General features: G+C 45.7%; 1 protein-coding gene across 1 annotated transcript in view; it reads left to right on the forward strand.

Annotated features, from left to right (window-relative positions):
- LOC138772835 (uncharacterized) overlaps nt 1-24,917 on the forward strand; it is a 128,086-nt gene that overhangs the window by 18,066 nt on the left and 85,103 nt on the right. Inside the window, exon 2 of the mRNA XM_069953555.1 lies at nt 16,886-16,987. Within this exon, the coding sequence (XP_069809656.1) occupies nt 16,886-16,987 (102 nt within the window). The remainder of the gene's footprint in view (nt 1-16,885; nt 16,988-24,917) is intronic.

Below are 24,917 nucleotides of genomic sequence, written 5' to 3' on the forward strand. Positions count from 1 at the left end.
CTCCATCTATACAGTACATGTATATACAGGGCCCCCTACTCCATCTATACAGTACATGTATACAGGACCCCATACTCCATCTATACAGTACATGTATATACAGGACCCCCTACTCCATCTATACAGTACATGTATATACAGGGCCCCCTACTCCATCTATACAGTACATGTATACAGGACCCCCTACTCCATCTATACAGTACATGTATACAGGGCCCCCTACTCCATCTATACAGTACATGTATATACAGGACCCCCTACTCCATCTATACAGTACATGTATATACAGGACCCCCTACTCCATCTATACAGTACATGTATATACAGGACCCCCTACTCCATCTATACAGTACATGTATATACAGGACCCCCTACTCCATCTATACAGTACAGGTATACAGGACCCCCTACTCCATCTATACAGTACAGGTATACAGGACCCCCTACTCCATCTATACAGTACATGTATATACAGGACCCCCTACTCCATCTATACAGTACATGTATATACAGGGCCCCCTACTCCATCTATACAGTACATGTATATACAGGACCCCCTACTCCATCTATACAGTACATGTATACAGGACCCCCTACTCCATATATACAGGACCCCCTACTCCATCTATACAGTACATGTATACACAGGGCCCCCTACTCCATCCATACAGTACATGTATATACAGGACCCCCTACTCCATCTATACATTACAGGTATATACAGGACCCCCTACTCCATCTATACAGTACATGTATATACAGGACCCCCTACTCCATCTATACAGTACATGTATATACAGGGCCCCCTACTCCATCTATACAGTACATGTATACAGGACCCCCTACTCCATCTATACAGTACATGTATACAGGACCCCCTATTCCATCTATACAGTACATGTATATACAGGACCCTCTACTCCATCTATACAGTACATGTATACAGGGCCCCCTACTCCATCTATACAGTACATGTATATACAGGACCCTCTACTCCATCTATACAGTACATGTATACAGGGCCCCCTACTCCATCTATACAGTACAGGTATATACAGGACCCTCTACTCCATCTATACAGTACATGTATACAGGGCCCCCTACTCCATCTATACAGTACAGGTATACAGGACCCCCTACTCCATCTATACAGTACATGTATATACAGGACCCCCTACTCCATCTATACAGTACATGTATACAGGACCCCCTACTCCATCTATACAGTACATGTATATACAGGGCCCCCTACTCCATCTATACAGTACATGTATATACAGGGCCCCCTACTCCATCTATACAGTACATGTATATACAGGACCCCCTACTCCATCTATACAGTACATGTATATACAGGGCCCCCTACTCCATCTATACAGTACATGTATATACAGGACCCCCTACTCCATCTATACAGTACATGTATATACAGGACCCCCTACTCCATCTATACAGTACATGTATATACAGGACCCCCTACTCCATCTATACAGTACATGTATATACAGGACCCCCTACTCCATCTATACAGTACATGTATACAGGACCCCCTACTCCATCTATACAGTACATGTATACAGGACCCCCTACTCCATCTTTACAGTACATGTATGCAGGACCCCCTACTCCATCTATACAGTACATGTATATACAGGACCCCCTACTCCATCTATACAGTACATGTATATACAGGACCCCCTACTCCATCTATACAGTACATGTATATACAGGGCCCCCTACTCCATCTATACAGTACATGTATATACAGGACCCCCTACTCCATCTATACAGTACATGTATATACAGGACCCCCTACTCCATCTATACAGTACATGTATATACAGGACCCCCTACTCCATCTATACAGTACATGTATATACAGGACACCCTACTCCATCTATACAGTACATGTATATACAGGACCCCCTACTCCATCTATACAGTACATGTATATACAGGACCCCCTACTCCATCTATACAGTACAGGTATACAGGGCCCCCTACTCCATCTATACAGTACATGTATACAGGACCCCCTACTCCATCTATACTGTACATGTATATACAGGGCCCCCTACTCCATCTATACTGTACATGTATATACAGGGCCCCCTACTCCATCAATACAGTACATGTGTATACAGGACCCCCAACTCCATCTATACAGTACATGTATATACAGGACACCCTACTACATCTATACAGTACATGTATATACAGGACCCCCTACTCCACCTATACAGTACATGTATATACAGGAGCCCCTACTCCATCTATACAGTACATGTATATACAGGACCCCCTACTCCATCTATACAGTACATGTATACAGGACCCCCTACTCCATCTATACAGTACATGTATATACAGGAGCCCCTACTCCATCTATACAGGACATGTATATACAGGACCTCCTACTCCATCTATACAGTACATGTATACAGGACCCCCTACTCCAACTATACAGTACAGGTATACAGGACCCCCTACTCCATCTATACAGTACATGTATATACAGGACCCCCTACTCCATCTATACAGTACATGTATACAGGACCCCCTACTCCATCTATACAGTACATGTATACAGGACCCCCTACTCAAACTATACAGTACATGTATATACAGGACCCCCTACTCCATCTATACAGTACATGTATATACAGGACCCCCTACTCCATCTATACAGTACATGTATATACAGGACCCCCTACTCCATCTATACAGTACATGTATACAGGACCCCCTACTCCATCTATACAGTACATGTATATACAGGACCCCCTACTCCATCTATACAGTACATGTATATACAGGACCCCCTACTCCATCTATACAGTACATGTATATACAGGGCCCCCTACTCCATCTATACAGTACATGTACATACAGGACCCCCTACTCCATCTATACAGTACATGTATATACAGGACCCCCTACTCCATCTATACAGTACATGTATATACAGGACCCCCTACTGCATCTATAAAGTACATGTATATACCGGACCCCCTACTCCAACTATACAGTACATGTATATACAGGGCCCCCTACTCCATCTATACTGTTCATGTATACAGGACTCCCTACTCCATCTATACAGTACATGTATACAGGACCCCTACTCCATCTATACAGTACATGCATATACAGGGCCCCTACTCCATCTATACAGTACATGTATATACAGGACCCCCTACTCCATCTATACAGTACATGTATATACAGGACCTCCTACTCCATCTATACAGTACATGTATATACAGGACCCCCTACTCCATCTATACAGTACAGGTATACAGGACCCCCCTACTCCATCTATACTGTACATGTATATACAGGACCCCCTACTCCATCTATACAGTACATGTATATACAGGACCCCCTACTCCATCTATACAGTACATGTATATACAGGACCCCCTACTCCATCTATACAGTACATGTATATACAGGGCCCCCTACTCCATCTATACAGTACATGTATATACAGGGCCCCCTACTCCATCTATACAGTACATGTATACAGGACCCCCTACTCCATCTATACAGTACATGTATACAGGACCCCCTACTCCATCTATACAGTACATGTATATACAGGACCCCCTACTCCATCTATACAGTACATGTATATACAGGGCCCCTACTCCATCTATACAATACAGGTATACAGGACCCCCTACTCCATCTATACAGTACATGTATACAGGACCCCCTACTCCATCTATACAGTACATGTATATACAGGACCCCCTACTCCATCTATACAGTACATGTATATACAGGACCCCCTACTCCATCTATAAAGTACAGGTATACAGGACCCCCTACTCCATCTATACTGTACATGTATATACAGGACCCCCTACTCCATCTATACAGTACATGTATATACAGGAACCCCTACTCCATCTATACAGTACATGTATACAGGACCCCCTACTCCATATATACAGGACCCCCTACTCCATCTATACAGTACATGTATATACAGGGCCCCCTACTCCATCTATACAGTACAGGTATACAGGACCCCTTACTCCCATCTATACAGTACATGTATATACAGGGCCCCCTACTCCATCTATACAGTACATGTATATACAGGACCCCCTACTCCATCTATACAGGACCCCCTACTCCATCTATACAGTACATGTATACAGGACCCCCTACTCCATCTATAGAGTACATGTATATACAGGACCCCCTACTCCATCTATACAGTACATGTATATACAGGACCCCCTACTCCATCTATACAGTACAGGTATACAGGACCCCCTACTCCATCTATACTGTACATGTATATACAGGACCCCCTACTCCATCTATACAGTACATGTATATACAGGAACCCCTACTCCATCTATACAGTACATGTATACAGGACCCCCTACTCCATATATACAGGACCCCCTACTCCATCTATACAGTACATGTATATACAGGGCCCCCTACTCCATCTATACAGTACATGTATATACAGGGCCCCCTACTCCATCTATACAGTACATGTATACAGGACCCCCTACTCCATCTATACAGTACATGTATACAGGACCCCCTACTCCATCTATACAGTACATGTATATACAGGACCCCCTACTCCATCTTTACAGTACATGTATATACAGGACCCCCTACTCCATCTATACAGTACATGTATATACAGGACCTCCTACTCCATTTATACAGTACATGTATATACAGGACCCCCTACTCCATCTATACAGTACATGTATATACAGGGCCCCCTACTCCATCTATACAGTACATGTATATACAGGACCCCCTACTCCATCTATACAGTACATGTATACAGGACCCCCTACTCCATCTATACAGTACATGTATATACAGGACTCCTACTCCATCTATACAGTATATGTATATACAGGGCCCCCTACTCCATCTATACAGTACATGTATATACAGGACCCCCTGTTCCATCTATACAGTACAGGTATATAAAGGGCCCCCTACTCCATCTATACAGGACATGTATATACAGGACCTCCTACTCCATCTATACAGTACATGTATATACAGGACCTCCTACTCCATCTATACAGTACATGTATATACAGGACCCTCTACTCCATCTATACAGTACATGTATATACAGGACCCCCTACTCCATCTATACAGTACATGTATATACAGGGCCCCCTACTCCATCTATACAGTACAGGTATACAGGACCCCCTACTCCCATCTATACAGTACATGTATATAAAGGGCCCCCTACTCCATCTATACAGTACATGTATATACAGGACCCCCTACTCCATCTATACAGGACCCCCCTACTCCATCTATACAGTACATGTATACAGGACCCCCTACTCCATCTATACAGTACATGTATATACAGGACCACCTACTCCATCTATACAGTACATGTATATACAGGACCCCCTACTCCATCTATACAGTACAGGTATACAGGACCCCCTACTCCATCTATACTGTACATGTATATACAGGACCCCCTACTCCATCTATACAGTACATGTATATACAGGAACCCCTACTCCATCTATACAGTACATGTATACAGGACCCCCTACTCCATATATACAGGACCCCCTACTCCATCTATACAGTACATGTATATACAGGGCCCCCTACTCCATCTATACAGGACATGTATATACAGGACCTCCTACTCCATCTATACAGTACATGTATATACAGGACCCTCTACTCCATCTATACAGTACATGTATATACAGGACCCCCTACTCCATCTATACAGTACATGTATATACAGGGCCCCCTACTCCATCTATACAGTACAGGTATACAGGACCCCCTACTCCCATCTATACAGTACATGTATATACAGGGCCCCCTACTCCATCTATACAGTACATGTATATACAGGACCCCCTACTCCATCTATACAGGACCCCCTACTCCATCTATACAGTACATGTATACAGGACCCCCTACTCCATATATACAGGACCCCCTACTCCATCTATACAGTACATGTATATACAGGGCCCCCTACTCCATCTATACAGTACATGTATATACAGGGCCCCCTACTCCATCTATACAGTACATGTATACAGGACCCCCTACTCCATCTATACAGTACATGTATATACAGGGCCCCCTACTCCATCTATACAGTACATGTATATACAGGGCCCCCTACTCCATCTATACAGTACATGTATACAGGAACCCCTACTCCATCTATACAGTACATGTATACAGGACCCCCTACTCCATCTATACAGTACATGTATATACAGGACCCCCTACTCCATCTTTACAGTACATGTATATACAGGACCCCCTACTCCATCTATACAGTACATGTATATACAGGACCTCCTACTCCATTTATACAGTACATGTATATACAGGACCCCCTACTCCATCTATACAGTACATGTATATACAGGGCCCCCTACTCCATCTATACAGTACATGTATATACAGGACCCCCTACTCCATCTATACAGTACATGTATATACAGGACTCCTACTCCATCTATACAGTATATGTATATACAGGGCCCCCTACTCCATCTATACAGTACATGTATATACAGGACCCCCTGTTCCATCTATACAGTACAGGTATATACAGGGCCCCCTACTCCATCTATACAGGACATGTATATACAGGACCTCCTACTCCATCTATACAGTACATGTATATACAGGACCTCCTACTCCATCTATACAGTACATGTATATACAGGACCCTCTACTCCATCTATACAGTACATGTATATACAGGACCCCCTACTCCATCTATACAGTACATGTATATACAGGGCCCCCTACTCCATCTATACAGTACATGTATACAGGACCCCCTACTCCATCTATACAGTACATGTATATACAGGACTCCTACTCCATCTATACAGTATATGTATATACAGGGCCCCCTACTCCATCTATACAGTACATGCATATACAGGGCCCCCTACTCCATCTATACAGTACATGTATATACAGGACCCCCTACTCCATCTATACAGTACATGTATACACAGGACCCCCTACTCCATCTATACAGTACATGTATACAGGGCCCCCTGTTCCATCTATACAGTACAGGTATATACAGGGCCCCTTACTCCATCTATACAGGACATGTATATACAGGACCTCCTACTCCATCTATACAGTACATGTATATACAGGACCTCCTACTCCATCTATACAGTACATGTATATACAGGACCCCCTACTCCATCTATACAGTACATGTATATACAGGGCCCCCTACTCCATCTATACAGTACATGTATATACAGGACCCCCTACTCCATCTATACAGTACATGTATATACAGGACCCCCTACTCCATCTATACAGGACATGTATATACAGGACCTCCTACTCCATCTATACAGTACATGTATCTACAGGACCCCCTACTCCATCTATACAGGACATGTATACAGGACCCCCTACTCCATCTATACAGTACATGTATACAGGACCCCCTACTCCATCTATACAGTACATGTATATACAGGACCCCCTACTCCATCTATACTGTACATGTATATACAAGACCCCCTACTCCATCTATACTGTACATGTATATACAGGACCCCCTACTCCATCTATACAGTACATGTATATACAGGACCCCCTACTCCATCTATACAGTACATGTATATACAGGACCCCCTACTCCATCTATACAGTACATGTATATACAGGACCCCCTACTCCATCTATACAGTACATGTATATACAGGACCCCCTACTCCATCTATACAGTACATGTATATACAGGACCCCCTACTCCATCTATACAGTACATGTATATACAGGACCCCTACTCCATCTATACAGGACATGTATACAGAACCCCCTACTCCATCTATACAGTACATGTATACAGGACCCCCTACTCCATCCATACAGTATATGTATACAGGACCCCCTACTCCATCCATACAGTACATGTATACAGGGCCCCCTACTCCATCTATACAGTACATGTATACAGGGCCCCCTACTCCATCTATACAGTACATATATATACAGGGCCCCCTACTCCATCTATACAGTACATGTATATACAGGACCCCCTACTCCATCTATACAGTACATGTATATACAGGACCCCTACTCCATCTATACAGTACATGTATACAGGACCCCCTACTCCATCCATACAGTACATGTATACAGGACCCCCTACTCCATCTATACAGTACATGTAATACAGGGCCCTCTACTCCATCTATACATTACATGTATACAGGACCCCCTACTCCATCTATACAGTACATGTATATACAGGACCCCCTACTCCATCTATACAGTACATGTATATACAGGACCCCTACTCCATCTATACAGTACATGTATATACAGGGCCCCCTACTCCATCTATACAGTACATGTATATACAGGACCCCCTACTCCATCTATACAGTACATGTATACAGGACCCCCTACTCCATCTATACAGTACATGTATACAGGACCCCCTACTCCATCTATACAGTACATGTATACAGGACCCCCTACTCCATCCATACAGTACATGTATACAGGACCCCCTACTCCATCTATACAGTACATGTATATACAGGGCCCTCTACTCCATCTATACAGTACATGTATACAGGACCCCTTACTCCAACTATACAGTACATGTATACAGGACCCCCTACTCCATCCATACAGTACATGTATACAGGACCCCCTACTCCATCTATACAGTTCATGTATATACAGGGCCCCCTACTCCATCTATACAGTACATGTATATACAGGGCCCCCTACTCCATCTATACAGTACATGTATATACAGGACCCCCTACTCCATCTATACAGTACATGTATACAGGACCCCCTACTCCATCTATACATTACATGTATACAGGACCCCCTACTCCATCTATACAGTACATGTATACAGGACATTACAGGTATACAGGACCCCCTACTCCTATACAGTACATGTATACAGGGCAGTATTACCAGCTGCTGCTGCCCTAAGCGCTAAACCTGAGGACACCCCATCCTCACTCACCAATTAGCATCAGGATTGGTAGATAATAGCTCCAGACATCATATTGAACACTGCCACATTAGACCTGACCAATACCGCCATACTGTGACTGGATAACACTGCCACACCAGACCTGACCAATACCACCATACTGTGACTGGATAACACCTCCATACCAGACCTGACCAATACCGCCATACTGTGACTGGATAACACCGCCATACCAGACCTGACCAATACCACCATACTGTGACTGGATAACACTGTCATACCAGACCTGACCAATACCGCCATACTATGACTGGGTAACACCTCCATACCAGACCTGACCAATACCACCATACTGTGACTGGATTACACCGCCACACCAGACCTTACCAATACCGCCATACAGTGACTGGGTAACACCCCCATACCAGACCTGACCAATACCGCCATACTGTGACTGGATAACACTGCCATACCAGACCTGACCAATACCGCCATACTGTGACTGGATAACACTGCCATACCAGACCTGACCAATACCACCATACTGTGACTGGATAACACCACCACACCAGGCCTGACCAATACCGCCATACTGTGACTGGATAACATCGCCATACCAGACCTGACCAATACCGCCACACCAGACCTGACCAATACCGCCATACTGTGACTGTTTAACACCTCCATACCGGACCTGATCAATACCGCCATACTGTGACTGGATAACACTGCCATACCAGACCTGACCAATACCACCATACTGTGACTGGATAACACACTGCCATATCAGACCTGACCAATACCGCCATACTGTGACTGGATAACAACGCCATACCAGAACTGACCAATACCGCCATACTGTGACTGTTAACACTGCCATACCATGCCATACCAGACCTGACCAATACCACCATACTGTGACTAACTAACACCACCATACCAGACCTGACCAATACCACCATACTGTGACTGGATAACACTGCCACACCAGACCTGACCAATACCGCCATACTGTGACTGGATAACACCGCTATACCAGACCTGACCAATACCGGCACACTGTGACTGGATAACACTGCCACACCAGACCTGACCAATACCGCCACACTGTGACTGGATAACACCTCCATACCAGACCTGACCAATACCGCCATACTGTGACTGGATAACACTGCCACACCAGACCTGACCAATACCACCATACTGTGACTGGATAACACTGCCATACCACAGCTGACCAATACGGCCACACTGTGACTTGATAACACCGCCATACCAGACCTGACCAATACCGCCATACTGTGACTGGATAACACCACCACACCAGGCCTGACCAATACCGCCATACTGTGACTGGATAACACCACCACACCAGACCTGCCCAATACCACAATACTGTGACTGGATAACACTGCCACACCACACCTGACCAATACGGCCACACTGTGACTTGATAACACCGCCATACCACACCTGACCAATACCGCCATACTGTGACTGGATAACACCACCACACCAGGCCTGACCAATACCGCCATACTGTGACTGGATAACACCGCCATACCAGACCTGACCAATACCGCCATACTGTGACTGGATAACACCGCTATACCAGACCTTACCAATACCGCCATACTGTGACTGGATGAATCTGCCATACCAGACCTGACCAATACCGCCATACTGTGACTGGATAACACCACCACACCAACCAGACCTGACCAATACCGCCATACTGTGGCTGGATAACACTGCCATACCAGACCTGATCAATACCACCATACTGTGACTGGATAACACTGCCATACCAGACCTGATCAATACCACCATACTGTGACTGGATAACACTGTTATACCAGAACTGATCAATACCACCATACTGTGACTGTATAACACCGCTAGACCAGACCTGACCAATACCGCCATACTGTGACTGGATAACACCGCTAGACCAGACCTGACCAATACCGCCATATTGTGACTGGATAACACTGCCACACCAGATCTGACGAATACCGCCATACTGTGACTGGATAACACCGCCACACCAGACCTGATCAATACCACCATACTGTGACTGGATAACACTGCCACACCAGACCTGACCAATACCACCATACTGTGACTGGATACCACCGCTATACCAGACCTGACCAATACCACCACACTCTGACTGGATAACACTGCCACACCAGACCTGACCAATACCACCATACTGTGACTGGATAACACCGCCACACCAGACCTGACCAATACCACCATACTGTGACTGGATAACACCGCCACACCAGACCTGACCAATACCACCATACTGTGACTGGATAACACTGCCACAGCACCTCCACCAACTCTATACTACAGGTATACAGAACCCCAAACTATAACCTACAGGTATTCAGGACCCCAAAACTATACACTACAGGTATATAGGAACTCCACCAACTATATACTACAGGTATACAGGACCCCCGAACTATATACTTCAGGTATACAAGATCTCCACCAACTCTATACTACAGGTATACAGGACCCCCTATACACACTGACACTTTAAACCCGGGCAGCGCCGGGTAAATTTTCTAGTATACACTATATACTACCATATACACTATATACATCATATACACTATATACATCATATACCACCATACTGTGACTGGATAACACTGCCATACCACAGCTGACCAATACGGCCACACTGTGACTTGATAACACCGCCATACCAGACCTGACCAATACCGCCATACTGTGACTGGATAACACCACCACACCAGGCCTGACCAATACCGCCATACTGTGACTGGATAACACCACCACACCAGGCCTGACCAATACCGCCATACTGTGACTGGATAACACTGCCACACCAGACCTGCCCAATACCACAATACTGTGACTGGATAACACTGCCACACCACATCTGACCAATACGGCCACACTGTGACTTGATAACACCGCCATACCAGACCTGACCAATACCGCCATACTGTGACTGGATAACACCACCACACCAGGCCTGACCAATACCGCCATACTGTGACTGGATAACACCGCCACACCAGACCTGTCCAATACCGACATACTGTGACTGGATAACACCGCTATACCAGACCTTACCAATACCGCCATACTGTGACTGGATAACACCGCCATACCAGACCTGACCAATACCGCCATACTGTGACTGGATAACACCGCCATACCAGACCTGACCAATACCGCCATACTGTGACTGGATAACACCTCTATACCAGACCTTGCCAATACCGCCATACTGTGACTGGATGAATCTGCCATACCAGACCTGACCAATACCGCCATACTGTGACTGGATAACACCACCACACCAACCAGACCTGACCAATACCGCCATACTGTGACTGGTTAACACCGCCACACCAGACCTGACCAATACCGCCATACTGTGACTGGATAACACCGCCATACCAGACCTGACCAATACCGCCATACTGTGACTGGATAACACCGCCACACCAGACCTGACCAATACCGCCATACTGTGACTGGATAACACCACCACACCAACCAGACCTGACCAATACCGCCATACTGTGACTGGATAACACTGCCATACCAGACCTGATCAATACCACCATACTGTGACTGTATAACACCTCTAGACCAGACCTGACCAATACCGCCATACTGTGACTGGATAACACCGCTAGACCAGACCTGACCAATACCGCCATATTGTGACTGGATAACACTGCCACACCAGACCTGACGAATACCACCATACTGTGACTGGATAACACCGCCATACCAGACCTGACCAATACCACCATACTGTGACTGGATACCACCGCTATACCAGACCTGACCAATACCACCACACTCTGACTGGATAACACTGCCACACCAGACCTGACCAATACCACCATACTGTGACTGGATAACACCGCCACACCAGACCTGACCAATACCACCATACTGTGACTGGATAACACCGCCACACCAGACCTGACCAATACCACCATACTGTGACTGGATAACACTGCCACAGCACCTCCACCAACTCTATACTACAGGTATACAGAACCCCAAACTATAACCTACAGGTATTCAGGACCCCAAAACTATACACTACAGGTATACAGGAACTCCACCAACTATATACTACAGGTATACAGGACCCCCGAACTATATACTTCAGGTATACAAGATCTCCACCAACTCTATACTACAGGTATACAGGACCCCCTATACACACTGACACTTTATACCCGGGCAGCGCCGGGTAAATTTTCTAGTATACACTATATACTACCATATACACTTTATACATCATATACCACCATACTGTGACTGGATAACACTGCCATACCACAGCTGACCAATACGGCCACACTGTGACTTGATAACACCGCCATACCAGACCTGACCAATACCGCCATACTGTGACTGGATAACACCACCACACCAGGCCTGACCAATACCGCCATACTGTGACTGGATAACACCGCCATACCAGACCTGACCAATACCGCCATACTGTGACTGGATAACACCGCCATACCAGACCTGACCAATACCGCCATACTGTGACTGGATAACACCGCTATACCAGACCTGACCAATACCACCATACTGTGACTGGATAACACCGCCATACCAGACCTGACCAATACCGCCATACTGTGACTGGATAACACCGCTATACCAGACCTTTCCAATACCGCCATACTGTGACTGGATGAATCTGCCATACCAGACCTGACCAATACCGCCATACTGTGACTGGATAACAACACCACAGCAACCAGACCTGACCAATACCGCCATACTGTGACTGGATAACACTGCCATACCAGACCTGATCAATACCACCATACTGTGACTGGATAACACCGCCACACCAGACCTGACCAATACCGCCATACTGTGACTGGATAACACCACCACACCAACCAGACCTGACCAATACCGCCATACTATGACTGGATAACACTGCCATACCAGACCTGATCAATACCACCATACTGTGACTGGATAACACTGCCATACCAGACCTGATCAATACCACCATACTGTGACTGGATAACACCGCTATACCAGACCTGACTAATACCGCCATACTGTGACTGGATAACACCGCTAGACCAGACCTGACCAATACCACCATACTGTGCTGGATAACACTGTCATACCAGACCTGACCAATACTGCCATACTGTGACTGGATAACACCGCTATACCAGACCTGACCAATACCGCCATACTGTGACTGGATAACACCGCTAGACCAGACCTGACCAATACCACCATACTGTGCTGGATAACACTGTCATACCATACCTGACCAATACTGCCATATTGTGACTGGATAACACTGCCACACCAGACCTGACGAATACCGCCATACTGTGAGTGGATAACACCGCCATACCAGACCTGACCAATACCACCATACTGTGACTGGATACCACCGCTATACCAGACCTGACCAATACCACCACACTCTGACTGGATAACACTGCCACACCAGACCTGACCAATACCGCCATACTGTGACTGGATAACACCTCCATACCAGACCTGACCAATACCACCATACTGTGACTGGATAACACCGCCACACCAGACCTGACCAATACCACCATACTGTGACTGGATAACACTGCCACAGCACCTCCACCAACTCTATACTACAGGTATACAGAACCCCAAACTATAACCTACAGGTATTCAGGACCCCAAAACTATACACTACAGGTATACAGGAACTCCACCAACTATATACTACAGGTATACAGGACCCCCGAACTATATACTTCAGGTATACAAGATCTCCACCAACTCTATACTACAGGTATACAGGACCCCCTATACACACTGACACTTTATACCCGGGCAGCGCCGGGTAAATTTTCTAGTATACACTATATACTACCATATACACTATATACATCATATACATCATATACACTATATACATCATATACACCATATACATCATATACACTATATACTACCATATACACTATATACACTATATACATCATATACACTATATACTACTATATACACTATATACTACTATATAAACTATGTGGGTATGGAAAGTCTTCACAACCCATTACTGTATACCCTGCACCCCCCATTACTGTATACCCTGCACCCCCTCCCCCCCCCCCCCCTCTTTCAGGGGGGAGAAATTATCTCTTTTTTTTTTTTTTTTTTTAATCTCCCATTGACTTGCCAGTAAATCTGGTGTCTTTTCAAAGGGGGGTGTAAGGCGGTATTATTTAGTCACAGTATGGTGGTATCAGGTCTGGTGTGGTGGTGTTATCCAGTCACAGTGTGTTGGTATTGGTCAGGTCTGGTGTGGCAGTGTTATCCAGTCACAGTATGGCGGTATTGGTCAGGTCTGGTGTGGCAGTGTTATCCAGTCACAGTATGGCGGTATTGGTCAGGTCTGGTATGGCGATGTTATTCAGTCACAGTATGGCGGTATTGGTCAGGTCTGGTATGGCGATGTTATCCAGTCACAGTATGGCGGTATTGGTCAGGTCTGGTATGGCAGTGTTATCCAGTCACAGTATGGCGGTATTGGTCAGGTCTGGTATAGTGGTGTTATCCAGTCACAGTATGGCGGTATTTGGTCAGGTCTGGTATAGTGGTGTTATCCAGTCACAGTATGGCGGTATTGGTCAGGTCTGGTATGGCAGTGTTATCCAGTCACAGTATGGTGGTATTGGTCAGGTCTGGTATGGCAGTGTTATCCAGTCACAGTATGGCGGTATTGGTCAGGTCTGGTATAGTGGTGTTATCCAGTCACAGTATGGCGGTATTTGGTCAGGTCTGGTATAGTGGTGTTATCCAGTCACAGTATGGTGGTATTGGTCAGGTCTGATATGACAGTGTTACCCAGTCACAGTATGGCCGTATTGGTCAGGTCTGGTATGACAGTGTTACCCAGTCACAGTATGGCCGTATTGGTCAGGTCTGGTATGGCGGTGTTATCCAGTCACAGTATGGCGGTATCAGGTCTGGTATGGCAGTGTTATCCAGTCACAGTATGGCGGTATTGGTCAGGTCTGGTATGGTGGTGTTATCCAGTCACAGTATGGTGGTATTGGTCAGGCCTGGTGTGGGGGTGTTATCCAGTCACAGTATGGCGGTATTGTCAGGTCTGGTATGGAGGTGTTATCCAGTCACAGTATGGCGGTATTAGGTCTGGTGTGGCGGTGGTAAATGTGAGGCCTGGAGCTGTTACCTACCAATCTACCAATCCTGTGGTGAGGATTCGGTCAGACAATATACAGACGCCTCTAATTATTGATTAATGTGGAAATTTGTTAATGTTTTAAGCCATTAAAACCCATGAAAAATGTGATTCCAATATCACTTTCTCCCTCGTTCCCAAAGATCGGACACCCACCTTACCTCCCCCTTGTGATCAGCATTCTGTAACTCACCGGCTCCTCCCTGGGGCGCTGCGGCTCCTCCCTCCCTGGGGCGCTGCGGCTCCTCCCTCCCTGGGGCGCTGCGGCTCCTCCCTCCCTGGGGCGCTGCAGCTCCTCCCTCCCTGGGGCGCTGCGGCTCCTCCCTCCTTGGGGCGCTGCGGCTCCTCCCTCCCTGGGGCGCTGCGGCTCCTCCCTCCCTGGGGCGCTGCGGCTCCTCCCTCCCTGGGGCGCTGCGGCTCCTCCCTCCCTGGGGCGCTGCGGCTCCTCCCTCCCTGGGGCGCTGCGGCTCCTCACTCAGTGACAGGATTGTGGTGGGTGCAGAGTTATAGGGGGGGGGGGGTGTTGAGTGTAATGTATAGGGGTGTGAATACTTTCCCTTCCCCTGGTACAGTGAGATATAATACCGCCATCTCGTTGCTCTCTCACCCATTATATGTGATATATTTTCCAGCTCAGCCAAGAAGAAATCCTGGAGATATTACAGAAGGTGAAGCAGAAGGAGATGAGTATAGAGGAGGCCATCGCCCGATCCGGAGGAGGAGAAGGCGCCAAGGTGAGAAAGGTCGCCTGGCCCTGCTGCTTATCTGACCGCTATCTATTGTGGACTGGGGGAAGCTGTGGCTGCGGCCGGTGCGTCTACCTGCGGCCGGTGTATCTAATCACCCCAGGACATATAAATGATTGAGTGGACATAGTGGGGGGGGTGGGGGTGGCCTCAGAGGGGGAGACGCTGGCGCTTATCCCACAGACAGAGACATTAGTCAGAGGTTCTTAAAGGGTTTGTCCAGGATAACAAGGAAGGCTCTGCTATTCCAGTGATACCAGTGACGGCCCTGTCTGTGTTCTGCAGCAGGGGCGTAGCTAATGTGTCTTGGGCCCCCCCTTACCACATACTGACTAACACCACCACTGCTACTGACTAATACCACCACATACTGACTAATATCACCACATACTGACTAACACCACCGCTGCTACTGACTAATACCACCACATACTGACTAATACCACCGCTGCTACTGACTAATACCACCACATACTGACTAATACCACCACATACTGACTAATACCACCACATACTGACTAATACCACCGCTGCTACTGACTAACACCACCACATACTGACTAACACCAACACTGCTACTGACTAATACCACCACATACTGACTAATACCACCACATACTGACTAACACCACCACTGCTACTGACTAATACCCCCACATACTGACTAATACCACCACATACTGACTAACACCACCGCTGCTACTGACTAAAACCACCACATACTGACTAATAACACCACATACTAATACCACCACATACTGAGTAACACCACCACTGCTACTGACTAACACCACCACATACTGACTAACACCACCACTGCTACTGACTAATAACACCACATACTAATACCACCACATACTGAGTAACACCACCACTGCTACTGACTAACACCACCACATACTGACTAACACCACCACTGCTACTGACTAATAACACCACATACTAATACCACCACATACTGAGTAACACCACCGCTGCTACTGACTAATAACACCACATACTAATACCACCACATACTGAGTAACACCACCACTGCTACTGACTAACACCACCACATACTGACTAACACCACCACTGCTACTGACTAATAACACCACATACTAATACCACCACATACTGAGTAACACCACCACTGCTACTGACTAACACCACCACATACTGACTAACACCACCACTGCTACTGACTAATAACACCACATACTAATACCACCACATACTGAGTAACACCACCGCTGCTACTGACTAATAACACCACATACTAATACCACCACATACTGAGTAACACCACCGCTGCTACTGAATATAATCCTCTGTACATAGACCAATATCACCTCATCCAGTCATATAGAGGTGGCCCCAGCTCTACACAGGCTCTATACACCTTATACAATACAGTGCAGTTATTTCAAGTGACTCACAGGGGACGTCTTCTCTGATCGGAGTTCTTCCCTTTTCCTCTTCTCCATCTGTCCTGGGCCATTATGAGAACTTCTCCGAGCCACAAATCCACAGAATCTGCCAGACAGACATATTAGGCTCCACACTCTGACACCATCCTCATCTATATACACACTGCACATCTGTATTGGCCCCTTTACACCCTCATTTAGTGGGTAGGCTGCCTCTATGTGTGACCCCCTAATAATATATGCCCCCTCTGTGCATGCCCTATTGTATACACCCCCCAATGTAGTCCACCTTATAGATGGCCCCTGTGTTGTCCCCTCCTCCTGCCCCTCCATCATCATACTACAACCACCCCCATCATCCTCTTGTTCCATCATCATCATACCACTACACCCCTCATCATCCTCTTGTGATCACAAGCAAAACATTGGAGGGAGTGGGAGGCGGGCAGTACAGTGGCAAGGGGAGGCTTCCTTGGTAGCGGCCCGGTCGCTACGCCACTGGCAGTATTATAGTAGTTATATTCCTGTATATAGGAGCAGTATTATAGTAGTTATATCCCTGTATATAGGGAGCAGTATTATAGTAGTATATTCCTGTATATAGGAGCAGTATTATAGTAGTTATATTCCTGTATATAGGAGCAGTATTATAGTAGTTATACCCTTGTATATAGGGGCAGTATTATAGTAGTGTATTCCTGTATATAGGGAGCAGTATTACAGTAGTTATATTCCTGTATATAGGAGCAGTATTATAGTAGTTATACCCTTGTATATAGGGGCAGTATTATAGTAGTATATTCCTGTATATAGGGAGCAGTATTACAGTAGTTATATTCCTGTATATAGGAGCAGTATTATAGTAGTATATTCCTGTATATAGGAGCAGTATTATAGTAGTATATTCCTGTATATAGGAGCAGTATTATAGTAGGTATATTCCTGTATATAGGGAGCAGTATTATAGTAGTATATTCCTGTATATAGGGAGCAGTATTATAGTAGTTATATCCCTGTATATAGGAGCAGTATTATAGTAGTTATATCCCTGTATATAGGAGCAGTATTATAGTAGTATATCCCTGTATATAGGAGCAGTATTATAGTAGTTATATTCCTGTATATATGAGCAGTATTATAGTAGTATATTCCTGTATATATGAGCAGTATTATAGTAGTATTTTCCTGTATATAGGAGCAGTATTATAGTAGTTATATCCCTGTATATAGGAGCAGTATTATAGTAGTTATATTCCTGTATATAGGGGGCAGTATTATAGTAGTATATTCCTGTATATAGGGAGCAGTATTATAGTAGTATATTCCTGTATATAGGGAGCAGTATTATAGTAGTTATATCCCTGTATATAGGAGCAGTATTATAGTAGTTATATTCCTGTATATAGGAGCAGTATTATAGTAGTTATATTCCTGTATATAGGAGCAGTATTATAGTAGTTATATTCCTGTATATAGGAGCAGTATTATAGTAGTTATATCCCTGTATATAGGGGGCAGTATTATAGTAGTATATTCCTGTATATAGGAGCAGTATTATAGTAGGTATATTCCTGTATATAGGGAGCAGTATTATAGTAGTATATTCCTGTATATAGGGAGCAGTATTATAGTAGTTATATCCCTGTATATAGGAGCAGTATTATAGTAGTATATCCCTGTATATAGGAGCAGTATTATAGTAGTTATATCCCTGTATATAGGAGCAGTATTATAGTAGTTATATTCCTGTATATAGGAGCAGTATTATAGTAGTTATATCCCTGTATATAGGGAGCAGTATTATAGTAGTATTTTCCTGTATATAGGAGCAGTATTATAGTAGTTATATCCCTGTATATAGGAGCAGTATTATAGTAGTATATTCCTGTATATAGGAGCAGTATTATAGTAGTATATTCCTGTATATAGGAGGCAATTTTTATTGATATAAAACAAACAGAAATACAGAAATACTTTTCCATCAGAATAAATAAATAAATGATCTTACAGTATAACTTATACTTGTGCAAAGGAAATTGAAATTATACTAATTGTAACTTAAGCCCATTTTAACTAAAGGGGAAAAGAAATAGAAGTAAATAAATAAATAATAGCCTCCATGACAATATACAATACAATACAATACATTAGTCCAGATGGACGTTCCTCCATAATCTGATGTTCTCCCCTTTTTCCGACCTCTAGTGCCTGGATCCACCTGAGCTCTGACATAATGAGGGATATGGCTTTGGTGGGATTGAATGTCTCACTATGTATGGAGACTCGTGTTCTTGTGTGCCAGTGGTAATATTTTATCACAGAGATGATCAGATACAGGGTCCCCCGGTTGATATTATACCCATTAGATGTGACCCCATAGATGATTTCCAGGTATTTCAGGGACTGTAATGTTGGGATCTTTAGCTTGGTGGATATGTCACACCAGATTTTCCGTCCACCCCAACACTCTGAGATGAAGTGAAGCATGGTCTCCTCCTGCTGACAACCCAAGGGACACATGCGATCTGACACACTGAGGAACTTTAGATTTCCCCTGACAAAAAGCTTCCCCTGTAATGACAGCCAGGAGATATCCCAGAACTTAGGGGGGAGCCGCGGACCATTGAGAAGCCTCAGACTGTCCTGCAGGGTTGTGGTCGGACAGTCCCTAAGTACAGGCTGTACACTGTAGAAAGTCTTACACACTCTGGAGTATAGATCTCTCCTGGTTTTACTCTCAATGAAACACTTATCTATACTCCATTTCTTGAGACATCGTATTCCATACTCCAGATACTGGGGAAGGTGTCCAGGAGTTGATCTTCCCCTCTTGAGACTGCCGCCTCGCATCCAAGGTTCTGCAAAAGGCAATATCCAGTCCCTGATACTATTTACCCACAGAGGACTGTTATTTGAGTCCAGGCAACCAAAATTTACTTTAAGAAACATGGAGTCAAAGAACACCCTTGGATTTAACATATCTAGCCCACCTTCTCTCCTCTGCAGGTAAGTTATCCCTCTTTTTACTGGGTTCAACCTGTTCCCCCATAAGAGCTGGAAGAACAGGCTAAAGAGCCTAGCCGAGAAAGATTCTGGCAAAGGAAAGACGACAGAGACGTACAAGAAGACGGGGACCAGGTAAGTCTTCAACATTGAGATCCGCTCTCTATAGGTCAGCCTCCAGTTCTTCCACCGCTGAACCTTTACATTTCCGGCATCCAACTTCTCTTCCCAATTTAACCTGGAATTATCGTCCTTCCCGAATTTAACCCCAAGGATCTTAATATGGGTGGAGGCCTTGGCAAACTGCGGCAGATCAAAATCTGGGTTCGTATTCAATGTCCAGAAAGCTTGACTCTTCTCAAGGTTGACCAGAGACCCTGAGGCCTCCGAGTAACTTCTGATGGCTGCAGACAACATCTCCACCTCACGAGGCTCAGATATTACTACAGTCACATCATCCGCGTAGGCAACAACATCCAGGGGCAAGCAATGGGGGACCGGTACCCCCTGAAAACCACACCGCTGCAGTGATCTCAGGAATGGATCGATAGCAAACACATACAGCAGTGGACTCAGGGGACAACCTTGTCGCACCCCTGCCTCTACCCTGAACGTGCCACCCTGCCAACCATTGATCAGAGGAAAGCTCTCAGCCTCACAGTACAAAGTTCTCAGCCAATCTATGAATTGTCCCGGAATACCGTACTTTGTCAAAGTGGCCCATAGATACTCATGATCAACTCTGTCAAAGGCTTTAGCCTGGTCAAGACCTACAACATATCTCCCACACCCAAGGGCTTTACATCTCTCAAACATCTCCCTGATGGAGAGCACCGCTCCAGAGATGTTCCGCCCTTTTACCGTGCCATACTGACAGCCTGCCAACAGTGCCGGGGACAAACAAACTAATCTAGAGAACAGAATTTTTGCCAGAATTTTCCTGTCAACATTCAAGAGGGCAATTGGCCTCCAGTTCTTGATGTCGCTAGGGTCTTTACCTTTAGACAGCAGAATTAGCGATGAAACCCTCATGGATGGAGGCATCAGGTGATTTTCTAGACAATTCCTATATACATCCACGAGGATTGGAGCCAAGAGGTCTCTGAATTTCTTATAAAATTCTGCTGTAATACCATCTGGACCTGGTGCCTTCTTCAGATGTAACTTATCAATGGCCTCTTTGACCTGCTCCACCGATAATTCTGCTGTCAAAGGAGAAAAGTCCAAATTATTAGTATCAGGGAGCGGAGTTGCCTCCAAGAATTGGGTCACTTTTTCCTTATCCAAAGCCTTCCTCTGAAACAAGTCAGTATAGTACGATCTCACGACCCCCAGGATACCCTCCCGAGATTCCTGCAAAACACCCTGGGGGTCAGTGAGACCAGAGATTAATTTCTTTGCCACACGCTCCCGGCAATTCTCATAGGGATCAGGAGACCCTAAGGACCCATAATCCCGTTCAACCACCAGGGAGGTATACCTACTGTACTGATACTGGCTCATCTCGGATTTCAGTCGGTCAATCCTTTGTTGGTCACCCCCACCCACCGAATAGAGTGACTCCAATTCTTTGCACAGTCTTAGATACTGGCCATACTTACTCTTCCCTCTCCTAATAGACAGTTTCTTCAAGAGGGAGCGGATCTCCTCCTTGACATCCTCCCACCAGTCAGCCATACTGTCATAAAAATCCACTCTCTCAAGTTGGTTCTGGAGGAGGGAGTGAACACAACGCTGGACATAAACGTCATCCAGGAGGCTGGAATTAAGTTTCCATAATCCCCTACCAAGATCTGGACGTTTGGCAACTCCCAGGCAGAAACACAAGGCCAGGTGGTCGGAGTATGGGACGGATTTCTCATTTATCCCGCTAACAGTTTCTGTGGGATTCACAAACGCCAGATCTATTCTACTCCTCCTGTCACCACAGCAGTATGTGAATTTCGGCCTCCTTCCACCCTGTGTAAAGACGTCACTCAGACCAGCCTGCAAAATCATGTTATTAAGGACTGTAGAGTCCCTGACCACAGCTCTGCCGGAGGACCTGTCACCTGCTGACCGGGCAACGTTAAAGTCTCCAGCTAGTACAACGGGAATAGAGGTAAAGAGGTATGGCTTCACCTCATTAAGGACATGGATCCTTTCAGTCACTGTCTGTGGGCCATAGATGTTAATAAGCCTGAGCCGTCTGCTATGGACAGTGACCTCAAGGACCAGACACCTCCCCATAACAACCTCAGTCATCCTATGTACAGTCACGTCAGTTGTAGTAAACAATATGGCTACTCCAGCATAAGGCTCTACAGCCAGTGACCAAAAGGACGGACCAGACGTCCAATCTCTCTGGGCCTCAGACAACAGTCCAGATGACGTTAGACGTGTCTCTTGCAAGAAGATGACATCGGCATTCAGGTGTCTCAGATGGTCGTATACTGCATGTCTCGTCCTTCTTACTTTTATGCTGTTGGCATTACTGGAGACGATGTTTAATGAGAACCCAGCCATAAGAAGATAATAGAGGACCATATTAGTGACTGCCATCATCACATGTCAGAGTCGCTGTCTCTACCCCCAGTCTCCATGTCTGACTGTGTCGGAGTCTCTACAGTAGGTGTTTTCTTTTTTGTGCGGGGGAGCCCTGTGTCCTCTTCACTCTCTTTATCTATCCTTTCTAGCTCTTTCTCGTAGTCACCATCTGATTCTGAGAGGACATCATATCTATTAGATAAGACCATGACTCCATCACCGCTAGTGACCTGTTTCTTGGCCCTCTGGCCTGCACTGGGACTCTCCTCAGGTTTGCGGGAGGACGGGTCTTTTTTCTTCCTTTTATTGCACTTAATTTCCTCAGAAACAGATGGTGACTTAGAGGAGACTGTCTGTGTCGGCTGTTGGTCTGAGGTGGGCTCTATGGGTGCTTGTACCCCCTCTGTGCATCTCTGTACCCCCTCTGTGTGTGTGCTTGCACCCCCTCTGTGCGTCTCTGCACCCCCTCTGTGTGTACTTGCACCCCCTCTGATGATGGACCTGGATGTACATTATCTGACCCCTGCTGGACCTCCTGTCTGGTGAGTATTGTCCCTGATATTAAAGCCTCCTCCTCTAAGACGTCTGCCGCCGCCAGCAAGTCCTGGTCAGGGAGATCTCCACATATATTGTGCCAGGCATCTGGGCATTCCCTGTGCGGGTGGCCAATCCTACCACATAGGTTACAGCGGATGTTCTTGCAGATGGAACTGACATGGCCGACCTCCCCACACAGGTTGCACCTCAGCACCGTGCACACACTCGCCACATGACCCAGTTTACCACACTTGAAGCATTTCCTGGGCTGACCGGGGTAGAAACAGACCCCCTTCTCTCTCCCAATGAAGAAGGAATTGGGGAGATGCAGCGTGATGTTATTATGCTGCCGTAGTTTCAACAGTGCCCGCCACCCTCCAGTCCAGATACCATCATCATCACGGGCTTTGGTGAGGTCAGACATGAGGTCACAGTGTCGCCTG

This window comes from Dendropsophus ebraccatus, chromosome 14 (assembly GCF_027789765.1).
Source record: "Dendropsophus ebraccatus isolate aDenEbr1 chromosome 14, aDenEbr1.pat, whole genome shotgun sequence".
NCBI lineage: Eukaryota > Metazoa > Chordata > Amphibia > Anura > Hylidae > Dendropsophus > Dendropsophus ebraccatus.